We start from the raw sequence: 26,956 nt of genomic DNA, 5'->3' as shown, positions 1-26,956 counted from the left end.
TCAGAAGGTGCCGGACACGATCAGCTTCTGGCGTGGTGTCGTCGATACGGCGGCAAAGTGCGAGCAGATGCCCAATATAAGAACTGTAGCACTCACCGCAATGTTGAACGCATTCTGCCAGTTTCTTCCGAGCAACTTCTGAACGGATAGTCGGTGTGCCGAAAATACGTCGGAGCTGGTCTTTGAAGGAAGACCAATCGCGGAAGTCGCTCTCACTTAGGAACCATGTCTTGGCAACCTGAGTGACGTAAAACTTGGCGCGTGCTCATTTAGATGCCTCGTTCCAGTTGTTGTAAACACCTAAGCGGTCACAGTTTCGAGCCAGTCTCCAGTCTTCGACATCTTCGCCAGGCAGACAGGAAAACATTGGAGGCTCCTGAGGGGGGCTGTTGACCGAGCTAGGGTTGGTGGCGGGTGGTTGGGCAAGTGGGTGGTTCGGTTAGGCTTGCTCTTGTGCCTTAGTGCTCTGCGGCCGTAAGCAAAGTCCCGAACGGAGCTCTAGGAGATGGATTTGGATATAGAGAGGTTGAAGAGATTGGGAAGCGCCTTTCAACACTTGAAATACCACAATTCAGCTGACGCTTTGTTCAAGCAACAGCAAGATGGCGCCGATGATGAAGAGGGACGAAGCGAAGACTGATGGTGGTTATTGACAGATGAGAAAGATGAAGCCCATTGAAATGTTACAATATATATATATATATATATATATATATATATATATATATATATATATTCAGAATTCATTAACGAGGGTCTCTTACTGGCACATTTGGTGCACTTAGGTTTTACACGAGGGACTATTGGTCAGCTGCCAGCTCGTAATAAGTTCACGTGCTACATGAAGCCAAACGGGCTCATAAAAAGTGTGCCACACTCGTCGCCTTGGCTACAGGTGGCGCTGACTGACACTCCGTTTCATTCAAAATATATACCCAATAAAGTGGCTTGGGGGATAGCCGCCATGGTATCTGTGTGGTAAAGCATTGCACGCGTTATTCGAAGGTCGCAGGTTCTGTGACTGCGTACGGGAAGTTAACTTTTCAACCACTTTTTTCTTTACACTCACATTACAATTTGGTCTAATCACTTCCTTTATACTTTACTCGGCATCATTATCTGTTCCATCCCATTATTTTTTGCCAAACACGAAAAATTGAGCCTTAACTTTACACTTCTTTTCTTAATTCATAACGAAGGTCTCGTACTGGAAGACTTGGTGTCTTTGCGTTGTATACGAGGAACCATTGGCCAGCTGCCAAATTATAATAAGTTATCGTGCTACGTGACACCAAATGGGCTCATAATGAGTGTGTCAAACTCGCCACCTTTGCTACAGGTGGTGCTGACTAACACTCTCACATTTAATTCAAAATATATACCAAATAATGTGGATGGGGAATAGCCGCCGTGGTAGCTAAGTGATAGAGCACTGAACGCGTTATTTGAAGATCTCAGGTTTGCTTCCTGTGCACGGTAAGTTATCTTTTCACCGACGCTTTTGCTTCACACTTGCATTACAATTCGGTCTAACTTCGCTACATACTTTTCTTGGCTTCATTGCCTTTTAGATCCCATTAATATTCTGCCAAACACGAAAAGACGAGTCCTCAAGTGTAAACCTATTTTCATAATATATATTCTACAGCGTCCTTCTTAGAGCCCTTTGGTAGTCTGATGTCCTAATGTCTGCTTATGTAAATGCGGACTTATGATAACACGCAAGATGTTTAATGAATATATAAACTAGACATACGGGTAAAATAGTAATTCGTCTGAACATCGCTTTGTGATTGTACAGATTGAGCGAATAGAGACTTGCCCTTTCAATAGGAATCAAGCCACCATGGAATGCTGCAGCCAACCATTTCTGAAATGAGGAAGGTATGACAATTAATGAGAGGATATAGAAGCAGGCACATACTAGATAATATTGCCATTTAGAGAGGTATTTATTGTTTAGCGTTTTCAATTGAGCTGTTCATTTCGTCGCTCTCAGCAAAATTTCAGCTGAAGTTCTTTAAATCAACTTTACACCTCTGCAGAGTAATTGGGTGAGTGACTCTGTGAGTTCCACGCAATGCTGTACGTACTTGTTATTGTGCAAATAAAAGTATTTCGCAACAAAGCAGAACTTGTCAATATTAAAACAAAGATGACCATCACCTACAATAAAACTAACGCACTTGACCTTTTAACACGTTAGAATGTTGGAATATATTACAAGAACGAATGTGTAGAGTCATATAGTTTTCAAGAACCATATTGTCTTATTCAAAATATTTCTCGAAATTGCGAGAAACTGCATAGGCAGCATGCATGCAAGCCGTGAAGAAGCTGCACTGTACTTCAGGAAATAGAGTAACCTGCGAATCTCTCGTACACATCCACCGTGACCTATATACGCGACAACGTTCATATTCACTCAGTATATTATACACAGAGTGAATATTTTACATATGAATGTGCCATATACATTTTGAGGAATATATACATTATAAATACAGAAGAAATGTTACGTTAGAAAGTACAATAAAGAGCGTCCCTCGAAGAGCTTTATTTGCCTTTAATATTAACTATTCTATGATCAGCAAATTATGACGGCAAAGGATTCCCATGACATCGAGTGTGGTGGCAGCCTGTAAAAATCGTCGAGGTCTTCAATTTCTAGCTCGATATTGTCATTGTTCACCTTCCCATTATCTCTCTTCTAGCAAGATGGGGCTCAGGTCGATATTCATTTCAAGATATTTGTGTAATACTGACTCTTCGAGTTGTTTGAGCCACGTATGCACTGGTGCTTCTTGATGAAACTCTCTCTCTAGGAAGACTTGTTAACGAGCCGTAGGGCTTCAATCAATAAGTCAATTTTTCTTTAATGGCGTCAGAAATGGAGTACATTGAGTGTAAGTATTCAGGAGGAGGCCCAAGGTAGTAAACCGCCGGCAGGACCTTCTATGTTAATACAAAAAAAAAGCTGAAATCTGAATGACGAAATAGCTAGTCACAACATTGCGAAATTTTTTTACAAACAAAGCAAAAAATAAATATGTTAACAAAACGCAGCAGTTATACCTTTATTGACACTTTTTCAATTCTGTCCTAAAAACATGAATTTGCATTAGGTCTCTCATATCTTGTTATAAAGAATTTGATAATAAATTGAATTATAAACAATGCTCATTTTTTATAATCATTGCAAAATTTCGGTAATAACATGTTATTAGTCACCTCGTATCTATTTTTGGGGGGAATTATTCAACAAGGCAATAGGAAGTGTGTCGATAGTGAGGGTGCAGTTGAAAAAAAAAACAAATCAGACACATTTTAAACCTTTATTTGGGAGTGGGTGATACCTCAAGCTGGGGAAGGGGGCAAAAATTGTGATGTGGGGGCGTCTGACGTGAGCGACATTTATGAGTCACACTGCTTGTTTTTGCAATAATGTTAACAACCGAATTCGCACTGAACATGAATTACCCCATGATATATGTTATGCAATAAATGAGATGACTGTGTATGAATGCATAATGCAATGCTTTCAGAGCTTCGATAATAAAACACATTCGTGACTTGACCAATGTCGTGATACCGTGAAAAATCTGTTTAAAAACAGAATTGATACGTTGCTGAAATTTCAGATGTGTATCTAATATAACTCCTTGAAATGACGTATGATGGTCAAGGGATAAGTACTGAGTTCATAGAAGAGTGAGGAATGAATGCTAGTTTTTTGTTTGGTGAATGAAGAAGCATAAACAAGTTCAGGAAGAATTTTTACCAGTAAGGCGAGGGCGCATTTGAGGAAATCAGTACGTGTGCGTAACCTTCATAGTATAAACTTTTGCCGCTACTCTAGCGCCTCTACAAGAGGTGCAAAGTCTGTACTCAATGTAGTCTGGTGGCGGGGTCGATGATATTGTAGGGACAAAGAGCTCTCGTTGGAGGAGTGTGACGGCGTTAGCTGAAGATTCGTTTGACTCATTTTGATGCTCGCAAATGGTCATGTGGTTGTACCACAAGTGGTTGCATTCCTTTCAGCTGTGCCTGAACTTATGGAGCAGGAAGGGTCGCCAAAGCACGTGTCTCCATCGCGTAGCTGCGTCAATTAGCAAGCGCTTTTGGCACTTTGCTGCGGCATCCCACGCCCACACTTCTTTGGAATTCTATTTACAACTCTTCCGTTTTGCTTCTGCCTCACGACTTCTGATCACAAATTCCGCTTGATGGCGCCATCTTCACCAATGCTTCGCTGGTAGGCAACTCTGGGTTTTCTCGAAGATGAGCTCTCTTCGCTTAGGCTTCCCGTGATATCACCACCGGAATTCGGCGGTGACCCGCTACGTTGCTACCATGGTTTGAAGGTGTCCAGGTGGCCGAGTGGCAACAAATATTTTTACCTGCATGAGCTCTCAGAAAGCGAAAGCAAGTGCACGTGCTGGGAGCATTTTTGAAGTCATCAAAGAAGTGTACACGTGGTTAAAGTGGCTAGAATAGGGAAGTGTGATAAGTGGCAAGTGGCGCCTACGGAGCGGGCTGAGGCAGCTGCGAAGCAGCTGCGTGGGGGCACACGCAGTCGTTTATACGTTATTTGCACGTTTCCGATAGTTTCGTTGAGCGCGCTCGTCTTAGTTTTTCTTTGTGCGGTGGACTCTGACACCAATGCTTCTGTATGCACTCCCATGGCACAAAAACAAAATAATTGCTTGTCTCGGGGTGCACTAAAGGCTAAAAGTCACCTAAAAAGAAGCATGCGTTGTTCGGCGTTCCAAAATACAAAACTCTGTTAGCGCGGTGGCGAAAAGCTATGCCGCGCGCTGACAAACTACTTCATTGATTGATTTGTGGGGTTTAATGTCCCAAAACCACGATATGATTATGAGAGACGCCGTAGTGGAGGGCTCCGGAAATTTCGACCACCTGGGGTTCTTTAACGTGCACCCAAATCGGAGCACACGGGCCTACAACATTTCCGCCTCCATCGGAAATGCAGCCGCCGCAGCCGGGATTCGAACCCGCGCCCTGCGGGTCAGCAGCCGAGTACCTTAGCCACTAGACCACCGCGGCGGGGCGACAAACTACTTCAAGAAAGCTCGGCTGTGTGCGAGGTGAACTTCGACGAGAGGTACTGCACTTTGAGCACACTGTGAAGGGCGAGAAATCATCCGCATTGAAAGTAATAGGCTTGCGCAGAATTACTGTTCAGGGAGGAAGTTCATTGTAGTACCTTCATCTCTAATAAATCAGTGTAAGTAGAACCTTACGAGGCGCATGGATGTAGCACACAGTAAACACAAGAAGAAATGTTTTGCGCACTCAGGTGTCTAGATAAGATGCGAGTATGTTGTTATAGTGACTTAACGACGGCACCACTGACGTTTGAAATACGAGACCCAGCAGCGGTCAGCATAAAAATTATGCCGTACACGACTTCTTCTAATAATTATCATGTTTACATTTGGCAGTTTTGTTCGCGGCCCATTCTTATCACGCAATCACGCAACAGCAACTTTCCTACAAGTGAAGCGAAAGGGCAACAAAAGCATCATGATTGTGGTCATGTTCTTACAATACACTCATGTCATGATTAGCATGTTCCAACCAGTCATATGTCTTCGTCGTTCATTGGCGTCACGCAATACCAAATTTTTGTATTTTTGAAGCTGGCGAAACGCCTGTGAGCGCATCATGAGCGTGGTATGTAGTCATGTATTACATGACACGCATCTCATGATTACCATGTTTGCACCAGTCACATAACTTTGACATCTATTCATGCGAAGTAATACCGAATTTGGTATACTTGAAGCTAGCAAAACGGCCGCGAGGGGATCATGAGCGTGGCTGGTAGTTATGTTGTTACATGACACGCATTCCATGATTATCATGGTTGCACTAGTTACATAACTTCGTCGTCCATTAACCTGACGTAATACCACATTTCGTATATGTGAAGCAAGCAAAACGGCCGTGAGTGCTTCATAAGCGTGGCATGTAATTAGGTTGTTACATAATACGTATGTCATGATTATCATATTTGCTGCAGCAATATATCTTCAATATCCGTTTATGTGACGTAATACTGAATTTCATATACTTCAAGTTAGCGAAACGGTCGTGAGCGCTTCAATAGCGTGGCATTTAGTCATATTGTTGCATGACATGCATGTCATGATTAACATGTTTCGACGTGTCATCTACCTTCGTCGCCCGTTCGCGTCACTTAACCTCGGGCTTGGTATGCATGAAGCTAGCAAAATGGCCTCGAGCGCATCATGAGCGTGGCATGTAGTCATGTTGTTACATGATATGCAATTCACGATTATCATGCTTGAACCAGTCACGTATCTTCGTCATGCATTCACGTCACGTAATCCCAAATTTGGTGTATGTGAAGGAAGTGAAACGGCTGGCCACGAGCTCACCATGAGTGTGGCGTGTAGTCATGTAATTACATCACACGCATGTCATTATTTTCATGTTAGGGTATGTCAGTTGTTGATTGATTGATTGATTTATGGGGTTTAACGTCCCAAAACCACCATATGATTATGAGAGACGCCGTGGTGGAGGGCTCCGGAAATTTTGACCACCTGGGGTTCTTTAACGTGCACCCAAATCTGAGCACACGGGCCTACAACATTTCCGCCTCCATGGGAAATGCAGCCGCCGCAGCCGGGATTTGATCCCGCCACCTGCGGGTCAGCAGCCGAGTACTTGAGCCACTAGACCACCGCGGCGGGGCGGTATGTCAGTTGTGTTCGCCATGAAGTCATGTTATATACCATTCTAGTTTTGCAGCATGTCATCTGAAGGAAACCAGCACAACAGCAGCAAGTCCATGAAATGTAAATAATGACACTCATGACATGCGTGTCACGATTTTCTTGTAATGACTGCTAGTCACCTTTGCTCTTCATACAGTTTTGTTATGCGATATATAATTAGGTATCGATCTCATTATTGAAATGGCCAGGGGAGCTCGACGTCGTAGGTGGATAGATGGATAGATAGATAGGTAGATAGATAGATAGATACGCGCAATGTCGCCGAAGTTGGCAAAGAAACGCTTCGCATTTAACAATCTGTATTAGCCCTAGCATAACAATTGCTTATAGCAAATTAGTCTTGTGGCAAATTAGGCCAATTTAGCTGGTGAGACCTAAAGCAACACACCAAACTGCACATCAACTATTTACTTTGACGACACCCTCAATGACGACGCTGTTTCGCTCGCTTTGGGGGAGAATAATTACCGAGCGTCGACAAGCGGCCTCGAAGCGAAGTGTCTAAACAAACGGTTGATAACGGCAAAGTTATGCTGATTGCTGCGCTCCGCGTTGATTATCAGTGGCCGCGTTTTCAAAATTTCAAAGTGCTATGGGCACTTTCGAGGAAGGGCTTAAATTCACCCAGATAACTGGATCGACTATCACCGTTGGAGAAAAAGGTAATTCTGTTGCTTTTTATAAATACTGCCGTAATAATGATTGTACTCATCTGAAGATGTCTTCTGCCACACGAAAGACAACGCTGCAAGGAGCACGCAGATATTTGGAGCTGTGATTATTAAAGAACACTTGCCTGAGTTGGACCAGGCGTGATAGTTCCGGGATTGTCTTCTGACCCTGGCTGAAACATGGAGATAATCAAAATCAACAGTGAACCCTGGGCGTGAGTGCATAAAACTATGGGTTTGATTAGCAGTCTTTTCTCTAATTAAACAGCTGTAATTGTCTGTTCCACAACACTGTATTATCGTTGCGTTGTATGGACTGCTCGAACGTAGTTTTCCACTGATATACCTAAATTAGCTAAATTATTTTCCTTTATTGATGTTTATTGCGTGATTCCAATCAAACACTTTATTTCATAATTAGTACAAATTGATAGAAAGATCTAGATGGCATATGAGTTGAGCACAAGACCTTGCTGCTGAATCACTTCAAAATTTGAATTCTTCTGATGCGTATCAGCAAAACTCGTTAGCTTTCCGTGGAGTTTTACGTGTATTCATTGCCGATAATAGGTAGCTACATTGTATTGTGGTTTCGAATACAAGAAAAGAAACACTGAAGCCTAAAATCATTGCCCTCAGAGGAAGTACAAAGAACTTCCAGTGAAATTCATTTTCGTTGCTTTCATTTTATTATATATTGTTAAGAGGCAAAGTTTTTGTGAGAGAGTTATAATATGCGGTGAGGGTGCCCGTTGGAACTTTTTTAGCGTCAGCAGTGATTTATACTGTGTCGTTGCCCCTATAAAAGTGATATAGTTACGTATTTTACATGGGGCCTTGATTTATTACCACAATTTTTCGAAAGTCCTACGACAACTGCCTAAATTCTATTTTTCTAAAACGCATGAGGCGAAACACATCGTATCCGCAACAAATGTGACTAATGGGACTAGTTAGCGTGAATTCATGTTGAATTTCGCACATGGTTACCCTTACCAAAGAAACAAGAATTGACAAAAACGCTTCAATTAGAATGTGACGTGTTTCTTGGGCGTGACAAGTTTCTACAGCATGCAAATTTACATGTTAGTATGTTAGATTGTTATAAACACACAAAACACAAAAGGAACACACGACAACCAAGGTGTTTTGAAGTTTCAGCTTCTCCCTTTTGTGTCGTCTTGATTACCTAAACTGCTCACACTTGCTGTTCATGTGTAATTCACTTTTCAATGTTTTCGCACTACGCAATTCCGATGTCAAAAAACTGAAGAGGTATAGATGAAAGAACCAGCGTCACAAATATCGTGTACCGAAAGTGGAATCCATTGATATTGTCGATGGGCTTTGCTTATTATTGCCGCTCGTCGAGCCATAAGTTTATTAGGCATTACTGAATAGTACTGAAGCACTGAATTATGTAAATGCAAGTGGTAGGGTCAACTGAAATGTGTTTTTCTGTGTCTCGTTCTGGTTGCACCTTATAATATCTAATTCAGCATGTTAGCGTTAGCGTTGTTTGACCCATCACTTTTCCTCTTCAGATGCCTATTGCCATGAGTGTTGGAGCTTGACATCCTAAATACAGCCGTAGGATAACTGTGGGTGCCATAAAAAAGAACCCCATAAATGGTTTTCCTGTGTGTGCCTCACATGCGTCTAAATATTTCATAACAAACACCTACCATATTGCTGCCATTGAACGGCCTCTACTACCGGAACTCAAGCCCGCTCCCTTGAGATTAGCATGCCAGCACCAAAACCTCTTAAAACCACATGTGAAGCTTCCTCTACTATGCCATGAACGCACTGTAATACTAGTGGTGCGTATGAAAAAATCCTCAGAAATATATTGAGTCCTACATGAAGAATTTGCCCTTACAGACTGCCATTCATGGAAACGAGAACGTGGCTCTGCGAAAATTCAACAATACCATAGTATCCATTGGTACCGCTTAGCAACAGGCAGCGATATATTTCTTATAGTCACGCCATTGTGTTAACAATATGCAGTTGCAATTAAACTGAAAGATTTACGAACTGCGAAGCCGTTATGTGCTGTCTATTGGCCGTCCAGCAAGTGTATGCTTGCCTTCCATACGTGCCGCCTGTTGGCACCCAAGATGGAAAATTAGCATTTAAAGGCGATGCAGTGGTGTTCTCTCCGTGCACAAGCTTTTAATTTCTTCCCTATACTTTAGGGGTCTCAAGCCTAACTCAGTTAGCAGGCCCCAATGACACAATTTAGTCCAGTTAAGACCTAAAGCAAGGGGAAGGGTAGTTTTTGCAATTTCTGCGCCTGATGCTATTTAAAAGAAAACCTGTACCACTTTTCTAGTATGAGTAGTTTCTGAAGAAGGTCTTGGGCCAGGACTTTCACTGCATGTTAATGATGATCTTCAATACGACTGCAACCTGCAGGTTGATTCTCAAAGACAACCTTTTTCCAAAATATTATATCAACACGTGATGGCCGAAGGGTGTGCCTCACGAAAGGAATGCTTTAGATAAGTCATGCATGTGTGGCTCAGGAACATACTTACCGAGACAATATAAAAGTATAGAGCGAACATGCGCAAAATGCGGGCTGTAAGCGAGAGGTTTAGGGCCACATGACTCAGTGTGTTACAGGTGCCTGCTACCTCATTAGCTGAAAAACGCTACGAAGGTTTTGTATAAAACCGATTCTTTCAACATCAGATATACCCCACAGATCATTAGAATAGAGCACCTACCTCTCCTGGACGAGGCGCCAACATCCGCAATGTGTCACGGAGCAACGGCTGCAAAGACCCCGGCACCACAATCAGGACTGAAGAATATATACAAGCAGATGATTTCAACGCAGTGTGTGTCGATAGACATCTTTTTCAAAAAGAACTAGCAACTTCAAAGTGTACAAAAACTGCAGCGAAATGGAATAACCAAATAATTTTCACACTGACATGGACAACGAATCTATAAAGTGTAGTGACCGTTTTTTAAGCCGTAAAGTAGTATTTATCGCGTAAATAAAATTATTAGGCTGGAATAAATAATGAATACCACTTTGTACATATTGTTTCTGCGCCTGTATACATTTGTTTGGAGTGCAGTTTCTTGTAATGTTCTTTTTTGTCTTGCACAACGTCACTTTTTGCATTGTATACTAGTAGTCTAAAGTTCAAACAACAGCGGAATTGGTTTAGCTTAGGTGGTTAACGTGGCCGTCTTCGCTTATATGAAACCTTCTTTAGCACAGAAACGAAAGAGTAGAACGGCAGCCTGCCACAAACGATGAAAGAAGCTCGAAACTCTTGTGCCAGAACTGAAGCGCCAAGCTGGCTGAAACTTCCACAGTAAAAGGGCGGGCGTTTTTTTACTCACACTGAGCTCATGCGATGGCTACGCGGATTGTCTCCGTGGGATGGCGGGGCTGAAAAGCCACGGCTGGATGAGAAAGAGTAGGAAGAATTCTCGCAGAAGATGAGCATTTCGCCTTGAGTTTTAAGAGCATGGCTCTTAAAACGCATAGAGCTCGTAATGACCCCACGATCCAAGTTATGACTGCGGTAAGAGGGATTTGTCTCTCTCCAACACTTAGCCGTGCGTGGCTGAGCCGTGTTCAGAGAAAACGGGATCCTTTAAGTTAAGGCACTGCCGGGTGATTCAACCTGCACCCGGTGAAGGCAACAGCCCCCTTTGGCCTCGGCTTCAGGTTGAGGGCACCCCTAGGCTGAACCACCAAAGTCCAATCAGCCGTCTCGCCTTTTCCCGTCTCCATCCCTCCCTTCACTTTTGTTTTTGGCTATTTCAATCTTTCTTGTCATTTAATCACTTCGTTTTACTTCTATGTTTCTGGGTGGCAAGGATTAACGTGCTGTATAACGTTCACTTTGTGTAGATATATTGGGTCGTAGTGTGCCTGTCAGCTGGCGCCTACAATATTCCCGCGTTTTGTGGCGCCCCATTGTTAGGCTCCATGGTGGGCTGCTGGCTTGGCTGCCAAATTAATAGCATAATTTATGGGGCCACCTAACCCCTTCCGAACTGATAGCCCCTCGAAGAGGTGGTGCACCGACGCAATTTTTGAACTACTGCCCATCTAAGATGTACAAATTTCGCAATTGTCACATCATTCAGTGTCAATGTGATCGAAAGAAAGCTAGAGATATATTACCCTTGCCTTGTGTCAAAGTGTATATTAGAAAAACCAGGCGCGGGCTACAAAGCCAATAGAACTACCCGCGGTAACCTGCTCCTTGAATTGAAATATCATCTACAATATCAGACACTGCGCAACTTGGCAGCATTCGGTGATCAGCCCATCACAATCACTTCACACCACACACTGAACATCGTGAAACAGTGTCGTATCAGATGACGATCTAAAGGAACATCACGCTGACGATGAAATATATCACAAGTTCACTGAACCAACATATACGGGAAAATAATTTGTAATAATATTCCCTGTACTTTACTCAACATGGTTGTCTGTTATATCTCAATTTTGTTGTAACAAATAAATAAAGGGCCTTTAAATTTGCGCTTCTCTTGCTACATACTCTGTCGTAGTATCCTAAGTTATGCAATGATCTATGCTCCCCCTTGCTCCTGTGCCTCATTGTCACAGCTACTTCCCTTTTTTCTTCGTTTGAATAGTTTTTGAAGTATAGATATAGTTTACATGGTCCCTTCCTCAAACTGACCCTTTTCGCGCCCTTTGGCTATTTCATAATGCATATTACTTTGATATACGTGAATATACATGCTTGAAGCCGTTGGACGACATAATATTAGGCGGATGAACGCGCAGAATAGCCTGCAGCCTTGTGTGAATAACTGTTAATGCAGTTCTCGTCGTGGGGATGCAAACTTGCGAACGTCAAAATACATACTCGATTAGTTGAATGCCAACGCGTCATTGTTGCTTCTTTGAACTCCTATTGCGAAAGAATATTGTTTTGTTTACATTCATTTTACATGGCGTACTCTTTAGAACAGCTGTCACACGGATTTCCGCAAATACTCTTAAGGCTGACTTACTTGCAGCTATTGGCTGCGGCGGCTGCATTTCTGATGGAGGTGGAAATGTAGTAGGCCCGTGTGCTCAGATTTGGGTTCTTTTTAGAGAACCCCAAGTAGTCAAAATTTCTAGAGACCTTTACCACGGCCTCTCTTACAATCGTATGGTGGTTTCGGGATGTTAAACCTCACATATCAATCATCAAGGGCCTTCGGTCGTGGCGAACATATAGTTGCATTCCCATGCGTCATTGTTGCTTTTTTGAACTCATAACCCAGAAGATATTCATTTGTGCACATTCATTTTATACTGTGTACTCTTTAGGACAGTTGTCATGCAGATTTCCACCCAAATTCTTAACGCTATGACTTGCCTGCTGCAGTAAGCGAAGTGTGTTACCTTAAGAGATATGTAAGTTAAATATAGATCATCATCTCTTGTAGTTAGTTATGTTTTTTCGCCACGAAAGCCATCAACATTCGTTTGAACAGTTTTTTTTGTTCTTATCACTTCATATTGTGTGGTATACATATTCGTAATTACGAAGATAACCATAATTATTTCTCACTTTCACTACCTTCATGTCGTCTCGTACTCGGTTCTCGTTTTTACCCGGATATTATTACTGTCATGAAGCTTTGACGATGAAGGGTGCGATCCTGAAGCCGGTAAAGATGAAACTTCCTAGTTTGCTTTACTTAGCCTTAGCAAAAGTAAAAGACAAACAACATGCAATACTGCTTTATAAGAATAACGCCAAGTTCTGAAGATGGTTGGCGCTTCATTTTCTTTAGAATGTTTCAACTTTTCTATACGCTCGTTTATCCTTCACGTAATCGCTGCGACTTGCGTAAGCTCTATTGTAAACACAGTTATTGTTGCTTTGCAGGCAACCTCAACAGAAGTTTTTGAAGCAATCGCTAAGTATTCAAACACTGCGAGGCAGCGTGCGATGAGATGCGCCAACGGTTTTTGGTGGACTAAGCTAGATGCCAATAAAGTAGCAGACGTTTGGCATGTGTGGCATTAGGAAACAACATACCTAAACATGACAAAGCCTATAGCATCCGTTAGAATAAACCACTTACCGAATTTGATCTACCCGAATTAGGACTTGGCGGCCATTGAGGCTAGAAAGAGTGTACCGCAATTATAAAAAAAACTGCACACATGCCAAAAAATAACCATATATTATCATTAGTCGCATTAGATGTGTACAGAAAATCGACAAAAACAACAAATGCAAGAATAACCAAGCAGTAAAGGACGCACAACTGTGTACAATTCTGTTTGCTTAGTGGACTGCTCTTTTTGAATGGATTGGGAATTTTTCGTACGACGTATACCTTTTACGTAAAGTGATTACGAAGATTTACAATACGCCATTTTGCACGTGTTGTAGGCTTGTTGATTTCCTACCACTGGTATATGTCTCAGGTGTCTTGTCAAGTCAAACTTTTCTTGATTTCATTTTAGATTGTGAAGTTGCGCGTAATACCATGCTTCCTGTCACAACCCGACATGCACTGCGGATGCATGCTGAGTTTTTTTTTCTCCCTGTAGCTTTTTGCAGAAGCATGCAGGATTCCTCGAGGATCTGCAGTGGCTGTGTATAAAAAGTTCCTCGACTTACTTTACATGTTTCTTTAAGCACAGATCTATGCTGTATTTAATTATCATTAATTTGTGACTACCTGTGGCGTTTTACAGTGTACAGAAAGAGTCACGCGCACCGTAAATGTTCGCCACTGCCACCACCACTGTGTTAGGTAAGAACTATTGCGCGAAATGACAAAAAACTACGCACTGAAAAAATACAAAGTGCACAATACCACACGAAGTCTCCAGCGTGCCACGCGAGTATTCTACCAAAGAGCCACACCGGTGCTTGAAACTCCTTTGCTAATTAGCCTTATGAAGGCTTGTTGTCACTAAAGGAATTGTGGTAGTATGCGTAATAAAGTGTTTTAGGAAAGCAGAGAAATATCCAGACCTCTCACAATGCAAACAGCTTAACGATTAAACAATTAGAAAAGCTCCGGTCATAATTCGTCGTCGTAGTGATTTACAGCAATAAAACCTTTCACAATTTTTTTGTAAGTGAGTAGCTGGTACCGCGCTTTATCGATTATTAACAAAGGATGTCATAGTGAGTGCCTCTCTACTATATAAAGGTTATAACTTATGGCGAAGTGGATTAACAGTTACCTGGCACTAGTACCATAAAAATGAGTAACTAAAGACACTAAAGGCCGCTCTTTCAGTTTTCGCTGTCACTAGGCTGCGCATTCCGCGCCGGCCTAGTGGTTGTTTGTTTGTGCCTTGCGTTTTACCCATCTAGCCAGATTTATAAGCCTTCAGCGAAAGGGCATAGCTTTTTTTAGGAACTGGTATCATCATGGACACCTATAGAAGAACAACGAAAGGAGAGAAAGGGGCGCTCGTCTTCAAACAGATAATCACGCACGTATTGCACAGTGAACATACAGTCTTCTGTGTAGATGACTGGACAAATTTGTTATTTATACTGTCATAACACTGCTCAAAAATGCATGGCAAAAAAAAGAAATTACATGGCGAAAGCGTTCACTGTGTGTCATCGCTTTTCCTTTGTGTCTGCTTTGTTGATTATTCTCGATTATTCAATCGAGAAAGAAGAAAATGAAGTGTTGGCAGAAGAGCAAAGTTTTTTTTAATAGCTATGCACTACATACAAGTACAACCATACTCAAGGTAATCTGTAATTTTTGAATAATATAACCCGCAGTATTCTAAAATTTATATAGTGTGATGAAACCAATCATTTTTGGCCGATTCCCTAAAAAGGGTATTTACCACAATTACTAGGGGAACAAGCACAGAGGGTTTGCGCTGGGAAAGAAGGAAGAAAGAAAAGGAACTTTATTTGGTCACGCGAAGCGCGACTGTGCTCCCAAACAAAACTACCCTACGCTTGAAAATTCCCCATGATTTGTATAAGCCAAAAGTTTGCTACATCTTACTTTAATGGCCGGGTCTTTTTATCTTTTTCAGGTACCAAACCTTGGTTTTGCTCCACACTGCCGGCGAAGACACCCTTACTCAACATTTTATGGCGCCTGAAGCTCGGGACTACGCAGTCTAAGCGACCCGACGGAAAGACTTCACCCGCAACAAAGATAGAGGGCATCCCAAGCCGGCTGAAAACTTAGCGAGCTCTGCACACGTGTATACAACATGAAGCACGGGAACTCATCGATATCAACTCTTTTACGTCGTTGAATCTTTGTGTGGAGCTCGAAAGGCTAAAGACGTGCAAAAATGACCAGTGGTTGCTCAACTTTGAGCTTGAAGCACACCTCACCGATGAATAAATTGTGGAAGATTTTGCTTCCCCAGCAGAGTATGATTACAACGCTGCTGGTATCGCCATTGCAGGAAGCGGTGTCTTCGGCTGTCAGATAAGATGAGCAATCATCGGCTCTCTCCTTCCTAAACTTAAGATGCTGATTTGAATAGAAGCCCAACGCTATGGCGAGCTTTCTGGGGCATATTCAAATTTCATGGACGGGCTTCATGAAAACCTGATTCTGATGAACATGAACTTGTTCCACTATTTTGAAGAACCTTGTAATTGGACAGGGATCGAAGGCCACCCACGTCATTCAAGCCACGAAGGGGTCCTAGAAAGACGCCAGCACTCTTCTAAGAAACATATATTTATGTGGGAACAAGAAGATAATCGAACAGCTATACTGGACGTGTGGACAGTGTTCATGTGGACACTGTCCACATGAACATCGGAGGATTTATTGCGCTTGGTAGCTCAAAGCTTTCACGTATAGGTGGGGTGCTTCAATACAATGCTTCCAAACAAATGTCTAGACGCTTGTCTTCGGAAAGGGTAGTGCAGGATCTACTTCATAGCGTAGAGGTGGAGGTGGAGAGTTAGAATGAGGCAGCCATCAGTAGCTTGTTGTGTCTATCGCAATAAATGCAGCTGATGGAGAGCGCGGAACCAGTTCCCGACCCGTTAGCTAACGCAGCCAATTGTTTTCACGAAGGTTAATGCCGAAGACCCGCGTACGGAAAGAAAGGAGCCTCACGGTTCACGGGCAGAGCCGTCAAATTCGCCCCAGTTTAGGACGAAAAAGGGGAAAGCTTAACCAGAAGCACGTCTATCAAGAGTCACGTCAAGCGTTGTCGTCTGAGATTGTTGGCATGGACGTGTGCCTTTGAGAATGCCGCAGGGACGCGATCACTGGGCTGACCATGGTTGCGGCACAGAGACGAGTTTATGCTCTCCCGCTATACATCATTACCGAGTATTGTTAGGATGGCGGGGTGCCTTGCAGTCGTATGCACACCTGGTCAGCGCACAGGACCTGACGATGTACTCACCGCGCTTAAGGAGGCTTCTACGAAGCAACGTTTATTGAGAGAGATGGCGGAGCTCGAGCGTGAGAACGGCTACCACTGGAGGTCAGCCGTCGAAGGCCAGCGGGGTCTGACATAGGAGAGAGTGTGACACGCTTAGAAGCTATCCCATCTGGTGTGATATTTCGTGATGTGCTTTTTACCAAAGCAGTGCCTGTTATGAAAGTTTTTTGTGATTGGTTGTGGCGATGTGAGCCTACACGTGTGATTGGCTTGTGTGGAGACCCTTTGTTCAACCGAGGGTTGAAAAGAAGGCGTTTGAATGTGAAATGAGGAGCGGAGGTTCGGGCTTGCACCCGAGCAGTTGCCTGAGCGCTGCATTAAAGCGGCTCTTAACTCGACTACGGTGCCTCCTTCGCCCTGCCCCAGTGCACTCGGGTCATCAAGCGGCGCCCATTCCGAACCTTAAACACTTTCACTCTTTAGCTAGTGTAGAAGCTTGTCGAGGAGGAAGAAATTACTTCGCGCAGTTGGCAGGACACCTTAAGGCACTGTGCATGCAAGGGCGTGGTGCTCCGTCATTCTGAAAATACTCGGTAATATGACGTATAATGGGGGAGGATAAGCTCGTCTCCGTGCCGCAACCATGGTTAGCCTTCATTCTCAATGGTACACGTGCAAGACAACACTGACTTAAACTCAGACGACCGTGCTTCGCGTGATTCTTGCAAGACGCACTTCCTGTTAAGCTTTCCTCTTTTTCGTTAAACTGGGGCGACTTTGACGGCTTTGTCCTTGAACCGTGTGAACGACGGAGTCTCCTTTCTTTTCCGCGCGCGGGTCTTCCGCGTTCGCCTTTGCAAACCAATCGCCTTCGCTAGTTCTTGGGTCGGGAACTGGCTCCGCACTCTGCATCAGCCGCATATTGCGCTACACAGAACATGTCACTGATGGTTGCCCCTACCAACTTGGAGGCTCCCGAGACAAGTGCCTTTTTGTACGGTTATAATCTTGGTGTATGAAATCACCGACCAAGCATGGTTCACAACGCTCTATTAACGGCACCTGCTTTTAATCAGCCTCGTGACAGTCCGTGCACGTAGCACAGTTATTTCTTTCCCATATTTTCGTACCAGATAATCATCTAGGAAACGCTGGATGTGCTAAATACGCAGTCAAATGGAATCGCTCTATACTTCCACCACTTTGTTCCAATTTGTAAAAAAGGCACATAACCATTGTGTGCAACCCCAAATGAATTAAGAAGCAGGGCTTGATACCGATCAAGGAGTCCTAGTTTACCAGTCAAACAGACAAGTATTTACCGCAAAATACAGAGAACATCGGTTTCCTGCAACCATTGTGAGCGTGGTTGATAATACAACGTGTGTTCAGCTTCATGAAATCCAACGAACATGCACTGAATGTAGTGGTATTTAGAGGAGCTAGTTATCATCAGAAAGAAGACAGGGCTTTGTCAAGACGATGATGATGATCAAAACCACTAATTTTAAAGTTAATATAAAAGCCTTAGGAGTTCTGTTTATCTGTAAGCAGCTCACTCAACTTCCACTGGAAATTCGTATATGAGTATGACACCCGAATTAAAGCCGACTAAAACAAGTAAATATCAGCGACTTTGGAAAAAAAATGTGATGCACAGTTTTATTAAAACAAGTCTTAGCGAGCGCATCCTACTTTTTTACACCCTTGAAGTTCTAATAGTATCGCGTTAGATTTGCCGCACGAACACGGTGGCGCGAAAGATAGAAAAAGTTTGCAAAAATTGTGACGTGCTGCGCAAACACGAATAGCTTGACTGTGGGTAGTTTACGACACTGAATCGTGGTTGTGTTTTGCAAGGCCACCAGTTGTGTTTCTTAGCGTTACTTGATTCTGCTTGTCCAAAGTTATTACACAGATATCTTCACATAGTGTGAATTATGCACTATAAGTATCAGTGTGATAGTCCGCTTTAGTGTTGTGAGTCTACTTCGTAATCGTATGAGGTAGGTCATATAAGGAATACTTTATGAAACGCAATAATAACGTAGTTTTGTAAAGGGATGAAGCACTTACCCCACTTGGACCACCAACAGGGCTTAATGGTGGTGGAGACTGAAAAGAGTAGAGCATGATCGTTTGGAATAAGTAACGTCTGTATAGAAAAAAACGTAATAATAGATATCATTTTGATACGAATATTGACAATGTTACAGCAAGAACTGTCTGGTTACCCATATTTTCCTGAGGACATTGTTTCTGGGTAGGTTTTGCGTGCAACATTGTTGGATGTTTGCGTGGTCAACGCGACGAGGATGTATATAACTTATTGCTATACCGTTAAAAACATAATACACATAGACGGCGACTTGAACAAGAACTGCACATGTTAGACACGAAATGAACATTTACGTTGGAGAAAATGCCCGCAGCCACATAGAAAGCCCGCGGCCACGCACAATAAACCTCAAAGCCATGAATATTCGTTGATATAACTTTAATAAGTATATGTGCTATTAAAGACGATATCCTGTCTTGGGATACTTGAACAGAGAACTTTTTATCTCTCAGTCTGTTTGTTTTTCTGTCACACGAATCAGCTGCCTGGCGAAACTGTAAGCACTTTTTTAGCTCAACGCCCAACCATCTTTATATGGTTGCTGGTTTCACTCATGTGAACATGATCGATCAAAATGCAAATAATAAGCTTTAATGATGCAAAATTAAAACACTCTTATTAGGTGGTGTATTTGTTTAGTATAAAATGCATAAACACGCGTTTCTTAACGCGATTCCGTTCATTGCGCTCTGCTGACAATTCGATGCTATGCATAAAAAGGTGGTGTTTTCTGCACTTCACATTGACATGTGGCGCTGCCACCTACCAGTGGCTCTGCACTCTACAATCTTCTCTTTCCCAGTTGACCAACTTATTCCCAACAGAGTACTCTACCTATTACAGTACGTTAGAAGATAGCGAGGTGTTCATAAAACAACCTTTTATCGAACGTACACACTATTTGGTATCAACTTTTGAAGTCACACAGTCCAGATGTGTAAAATCCTACATTCAAAATAACCTTCGCGTATTGATTAGACTCAAAGCAAATCCTGACAGCACAGAATGATATGCAGATGTTGGCAAGATGACAAAGTGTTCAGAAGAATTCACAATATAACATTCAAAAAACATGAAATTGACGCAGGAGCAGCTTGAGTAGCTCCTTTCAGTTCCTATTTATTCTAACCAACTTTCGCATTCCTAGCCCGCGTAATTGTGCAGGAACTTTGTCAGGACTTTTCCGGAGTTGGTTATCGATTCCGTTGTGACAGGTTTTGTGGGTAACTTATACTTCTTAGAGAGTTGTACATCTTGTTCTAGTTCTGCCTTGGTGGACTTCCGTGTTCGTTTTTTATGATCATGTTTGCCTTCTAATACTTCAATCAACGGTTAAGGCGTTGACGGGATTCCCACACATGGAGAAGGCGGGAGTGCACTGCTTGTTTTTGAACTGTAAAGTTTTTTTCGTGCACTTCTGCGCTTTTTCTGCTGTAGGTTTTGTCCACTCCTGAATGTTTTCAATGCATTGTGTGAGCTCTTCTCAATGAAAAGCGGTTCAATTAATGATATACTCTTTACCAATCTTGAGAAGTGTCTTTTTATAGGCTACGTCCGTTTGCCGCTAGTGGGGGTCACCTCCTAGATTTTCTTCAAATCTTGTCTATTCCATTTGCGAATGTTCCTGCTGTGATTATGATATCACTGTTGGGGTATTTTATGTAACAAACAAGATGGGTACCACATTTTTTTTATTGTTCACTGCGTCCTATTCTTGTAGGGGTAAGCAGATTCATCCACGAAGATAATAGATGGTGTTGCGCTTATTCATGGACATTGCTTTATTTCTTGTCTGTTGTGTGATGACGCAAGCAGGGTGGTGCACACGAAAATCTCCCATTACTACGAGCTTGTGTCCTGTCGTGCATTTCTTAATTTCTTTTAGAAATACTGTCAGCGCGAAATGCAACCCGAACAGCGGCAAGAATTTACGACGGTATAGTGCGTGTCACTCAATTGTCGCGAGTGACAGGGGCCGAAATCTTAGCGGGCTGCTCTGGGAATATACGCGTGCCTGTCTATGGTGATAAATGGATGGCTATATATAAAAACGAAGGTTTGCTGCTGTTATTGTTTTATTTTAACAAAAAAGTAAATCAAAACTCTTGAAAAGTTTTGTCAGCGGACTCTGAATGTTGACAATAAAAAGACTCTGATCCATCTTTTTGGCAGGAAGAATTTGCACAACGGTGTGTTTGATGCGATTTACAACGTCGTGTTGTAGGGTGACGAGCAGTTAGGAATACTGTGTGGCTCCTGCCCTCCACTATACCAGCTGACCAAAAATAACCTTTCTTCTTTTCTATAAAATCAGCAGCGGGAATACCACGTAAACGACTTTTGAAGATAACTTATGTATCCAGCGGGGACACAAAGAAAGAAAATTATTTTGATAGTCGGTGGTATAAATAATGAAGATTTATTATTTACCTTTTTCAGATACTGCAGCAAGCGGGCATATTTGTATCGAAAAGTTGCAGGCAGTAACCTTTCTGTACAGTTTTACTTGTAAGTATTGTGCTAGCGTGTCTACGCTCCGAGATATTCCGCGGCACACTTTATTTAGGCGTTGCATGATGGCATATCGCACAGAACTCATTAGATGAAACAGTTGCCGAATGTGAACCACCCGTTCGGAGACTTGGGGACCACCCAGTTTTCAAGGAGTGTAGCGCAATACTCAAGAAAATGAACACACGCGAGGTAATAACAGCCCACTACCAATAATTTCCATCGACCATTTGTAAAACGCTGTGAATATAACAAAGTTAAGAATAAAGGAAAAATACATGACGCAGCCCCGCTTACAATCAGTTGGCTTAGTCAACGCTTTTGTTTTTTTGCTGAATAAAATTGTTTCATATGACGCGCAACTTCTACGTAAATGACAGTGCAGGGTTACAACGCCCCATCTTGCAGATCTTGTAGACTGCTCTTTTTTCGCCACTGGCATATATTCCAGGTGTCTTGTGAAGAAATGAGTTTCTCCATTTACCTTTGGATTCCAGAATCGAGCTTACTGCCAGTCTCACTGCCACCCACCAACATGAACTCGGGATGCATCTTGAGTTTTTTTTTCTTTCCTTCGGAATTTTCGGACGCGTGTAGGTCTCATCGACGGTCACCAGTAGCTGTGTATAACGATGTTATCGGGTTGTTTTTTAATGTTTTCTAAGCACTAGTATATAGTTTTTTATTTGTCGCTAATCGTGGGACTAAACATGGCCTTTCATTTCAAGCCTTGTGGTTCATTGGTCTTGTTACGCAATTTTTCAGCTTTGGCTGAATAAACGCAGCGGTTTCAAGAAGGAATTTTCTTCACCGTTAACTATAGAATATCATCGAAGGAAGAGAACACAGCGCTCACCCGTAAACAGGTCATCACACAAGTGTTATTCGGTTAACTTGCAGTATGTTGTATGGCTTCCCAAAAAACCTATATGCACATTCTGATACAAATTTGCGTAAAAGCGCAAGGCCATAAAAAGATACCACAGAGTGGAAGCACTGACTGTGTGTCAGTGCTTGTCCTTTGTGTTTGCTCCACGAGGCCTTGATTGTCCCGCTGTTTACTTTGGCAATAGAGTGTTCTGCAGATTTTAATATATTGTATTAGCGCACTATTGCACGAGCTTGTTACGAATTGTGAAAAAAATTGGCGATTACCAAAGAAATTCAGAATGAGCTGCATCTAATGATTTGCCATATTAAATATGTGCCACATAACAAAAGAACACTTGCCCAACTTGGACCAGGAAGGACCACTTCAGGTGCTGAGCTGGGGGATTGCTGTAAAGAGTAAAGACGATACTCCTGAAGAAAGCTTAGTGAAGCAAATGTTCACAACTTTATATTTTTGATAACGATATTTATAATTAAGCGGTACACAAATATAAGAGCAATTAGTTTATTTTAATGTTCAGTGTGTCATCCCTAGACCATAAAAACAAGTGAGGGCCATGTGCAAGCAACTTCGTGCTTACGAGCATGAATTGAGTGCAAAAGATAAGTTTATCTTCGCAAGAATGACCATGATATCTCTACCAGAGGGTGCTGTTCACTCGATGTTCGAAGCCTTGTACTAAAATGCATACTAGTTGGTTCATTTCCCAATTTCTTGTAGTAAGCAGGAATCTGTTCTTTTTTGTGTGCGTACAGTCTGAGCCCGTTCTCACCAGCGTATTTAGGAACAATATTGTTGGCTAGCTACAGCTGTTTGTCAAAACTTTCGGGGCAACAGAATGTAACTGATAGTAGTTCAGCCGCAATATGTGTTGCAATAAACACGCTACTTGTGATTGGGAGAATCAAAATTTTCATTTTTAATACGACTAGCTTAGAGCTCATCAATCCACCTAATGCCAATCGCGTTTTGTGCGGAAATGGTCATCTCAAAAACAATCGCCACTCGGACTCATATTGCTCGATTGAACTAAAAACTTTCGCTGCTATATGGTCAACATAACCCCATGTACATATATGTGTAATAGGCTTTAGTTATTTCCTACTAACAAGTAGAGGTCATAAAGACTTCATATGTCAAGGAATACCTAAATAACTATTATGGCTCCTTTTTTATGTTCAGCACACCCCTACCCAGAACCTCACTCATAATAAATTATGTAAAAGCATAGTGCACAGTATTTATAGTATTTGGGATACACATGTTACCAAATGAAAGTTTATATTGGCAGGTACCGGGCCTAAAATAGGCGATTTAAGCTCCATCAATCAGAATAGAGCAGCGCCTGTTGTCTCATCGACTCCATCAGTTACACCTTGGCATTTATAACCGGGAATGTGAGGAATCACCATCACAGTGGCAGCCACCCACCACCAACCACAGAAAACTGAACCCTGTCAGATAATAAAAATGTCTTTCAAGCAGCAGCTGTGCACCATACTATAACTTGATGTTACGACTTCCTAAGGGGGTTTGAACACACTGAGCAAATTTTGAAATGAGTAGAAGACAGGAGAGATAAACACTGCGTTCTAAAGCGAATATGTAAAGGGGGAGAAATACAGAAAGAGCCCGCAGGAGATTTTGTCTAAACAGGCCGTTTTGGGGTCACTGTCTTCTTCGAGTGCAAGCCAAAACGGACCGCTGCCTCCATCTGAGAGCCATAAACATCCAGTGCCTAGGTGGCTAAAACTTCATTATTGTCTTTTGTCTAGAGACAGCCAAACAATGCATAGCGAAGTATGCCAAGGGCCATTGTTTGCTTGGCTCCGTGATGAAAGCAAATGCATCCGCTTCTCCTAGAGAGGGGATATTCGCGCAGCCAAAGGAGCGAACGCATAGCGGGAAAACCCAACATAGCACGTGGAAGAGTATATCAAGACTAACTGTTGCTAGTGAAGGAACCCAGCTGCCCCTCTACGCCTGAGTTCTTTTATTATACTTTAAAGAGAGCAGACCAAATCCTCTCTGTCTGAGGAATAATCAACATCAGTCTTTGCACACGGGGCGTGTTATTGCTTGCGCCGTCTAGGTGGCGGACATGGCTGACATGTTCCCCTGCTTCAGCTGTGTTCGTCGTCAGTGATGTCACCCTATTAGAGGTGGATGGAACCTACATTGCGTGGGGTGAATTTTCAATTAGGACTTTAGTGCGTCGTCATATATACGGCGACGGCGATAGCCAAAGCCTCTCGGGAGTGCCCATATGACTGTTGCTGAAGAAAAAAAATTCAATGATGATCCTAACATTCAACTAGCTATTCCCGTAAACAAAGTTTGCCTGGAAATTCTCATATGTTCAATGCAACTTTTACCTTAACCCAGAACCATGTATTTATATTTTAATTAAGGCTTCATAAGTCCTTCGAAACAAGGAAAGTGAGAATGCATGGATTCGAAACACAAACAAAAGTGTTACAAGCCATTGGTACTTTTAGGATACCGTAAAAGATCAAAGATTTGAGCTTGACGAATTCCCCAAAACTTTATGATGTAACTGAATGCAGGATTATCACATATGTCAAAAAACAATCAAAGCATTTTCCTTATCTTGATAAATACGTGAAGTCCTCACTAACTTCGCACAAGAACATTATAAGCTTTAGTTATTGCTCTAGTAATTAAATCATTGGCTTTAGTTATTGGTGACTACGCTCAGAATATGGCAGGAGCTTGCGGCCCTCCATTTCTTAAGCTCAAACGAGTTCCAAACTCATTACCTAATACGCACCTATGAACAACGTGCACGTGACAATAACTTTGTAGATGCGGAGCACCTCTTGCTCGGATCTATGTCCCATGACGTCGGAGTACGCACACGCCCTACGCATGCGCCACTCTCCTTCTTCTCTCTCTTCAACAGCTACACGTTCCTCTCTCCACTTCTTCTCTACAACCTGCAAGGGCGTCCACTCCCCCTCTCTTTCCTCTTCTACACTCGCACCTCTCTCCTGGCAACAGCGACGCTGTGAGCGTCTGCTAACTTATACTCACTCCCCTCTCTCCTCTAGGCATTTCTCCTCGTGGTGTTTATGCTTCCATTGCACATGCGCGTCCCTTCCTGTATTTCTTCTCTCCTACTCTTCCTCTCTCTTGGCTCGCAATGCCGAAACAGGCAGCTTCTGCTAACGAGTTTCTGCTGAGTACTGCCTTTTCGGCGATTAAGCCTGGCTCGCCATAGAGCTTCAAACAATAATTTCGCGCTAAAGGAGGTCAAATGAGAAGTTTCGTATATCTGGAAAAAAGTACAATAACTTGAGAAGCCTTTGATTTGAAATTTTACACCGCTCACTTTCGTATTTGTAGCGTTTTATGGTTGTTGCGAATTCCAATGAAATAACGAAAACACTTGATGACATGAATGAATTGTCACTATGGACAGTTACAAGAGTGCAAGCGTTGTAACCCAAAATACTTCCGATCACCTCATCGACTAGCTCGTAAAGTCAAAACAGGAAGGACGTTTTCACGTTTTTCCATGTATAAGAAAAATCTCTTGTTGGTTTTTCAGATAAAAAGAACGTGCGTAATGTTCATAGAAATCTCTTGTAGTTATTATGTAGTTCAAAAGAACATTTATTCGAATATATTTTGCCAAATTCCCAACTCAAAGTGTAGAAACATCAGTGGGCTATTTTCGAACGCTCTTCATGCCCACCGATACTATTTAGGCACATCGGTGGATGAAACCGGATGTCATGAAGGATCTCCAGAAAAGTGCGTTATCGTAGCGGCGACTGAAAAGATTACAAAATGACAGTTTCGAATGGGATATACCTAGACAAACAAACGCAGAACGGCATATATTGTTTGGCTGAAATAGAACACAGTTCATCAGATTGGGCTGTAACAGAGTGGATTGCATTGCAATTCTACGCTTTCTGCAAATTCGTACGAAATAATAAAAACACCACGTGACATGAAGGAAATGACATTATTATAGAAAAACCTGCCCCACTTGGGTCAGGAAAGTGGGTTAATTGTAGCAGCGAGTGAAAAGATTAAAACAAGACAGTTTCTATTGGAAAATACCTAAACAAACACAGAACTCCATGTATTCTCTAGCTCAAATAGAACACAGTTAATCAGATTGTGCTGTAATAGAGTTGATTGCTTTGTAATTCTACGCTTGCTGCATATTCGTGCGAATCAGAAAACGCCACGTGACAGAAAATGACTTGATTGTTGAAACGCTTGCCTCACTTGAGCAAGGAAAGTAGGTTGTACGTAGCGCCGACTGAAAGGAGTACAACATGAGAGTTTCAAATGAGAGGTACCTAGACGAACAAACGCAGAACTGCATAAATTGTTTAGCGAAAATTGAATGCAGGTCAACAGATTGGGCTGTAGTAGAGTGTATAGCATTGAATTGCTACGCTTGCTGGAAATTCCTACGAAATAAGAAAAACACCTCATGACATGCAGGAAAAGACATGATCGTAGAAACACTTACCCCACTTGGGCCAGGAAAGTGGCTTAATCGTGGCGGGGACTGAAAAGAGTATCACATGAGAATTTTTAATGAGGGGTACCCAGACGGACAAAAGT

At 42.4% G+C, this 26,956-nt stretch overlaps 1 protein-coding gene across 4 annotated transcripts in view; it reads right to left on the bottom strand.

The window, feature by feature from the left end:
- Window positions 1-26,956, bottom strand: part of LOC119168046 (uncharacterized) — a 231,120-nt gene that overhangs the window by 17,481 nt on the left and 186,683 nt on the right. For all 4 annotated transcript variants that reach the window (XM_075866380.1, XM_075866381.1, XM_075866382.1 and 1 more), the window contains 7 exons: window positions 26,862-26,900; window positions 22,687-22,734; window positions 18,903-18,941; window positions 13,556-13,597; window positions 10,195-10,242; window positions 7,585-7,632; window positions 1,823-1,870 (listed from right to left, as the gene is read on the bottom strand). In XM_075866380.1, the coding sequence (XP_075722495.1) occupies window positions 1,823-1,870; window positions 7,585-7,632; window positions 10,195-10,242; window positions 13,556-13,597; window positions 18,903-18,941; window positions 22,687-22,734; window positions 26,862-26,900 (312 nt within the window). The remainder of the gene's footprint in view (window positions 1-1,822; window positions 1,871-7,584; window positions 7,633-10,194; window positions 10,243-13,555; window positions 13,598-18,902; window positions 18,942-22,686; window positions 22,735-26,861; window positions 26,901-26,956) is intronic.

Source organism: Rhipicephalus microplus, chromosome 6 (assembly GCF_043290135.1).
Source record: "Rhipicephalus microplus isolate Deutch F79 chromosome 6, USDA_Rmic, whole genome shotgun sequence".
NCBI classification, from domain to species: Eukaryota; Metazoa; Arthropoda; class Arachnida; order Ixodida; family Ixodidae; genus Rhipicephalus; species Rhipicephalus microplus.
This window is presented reverse-complemented; position numbering and strand designations above follow the sequence as displayed.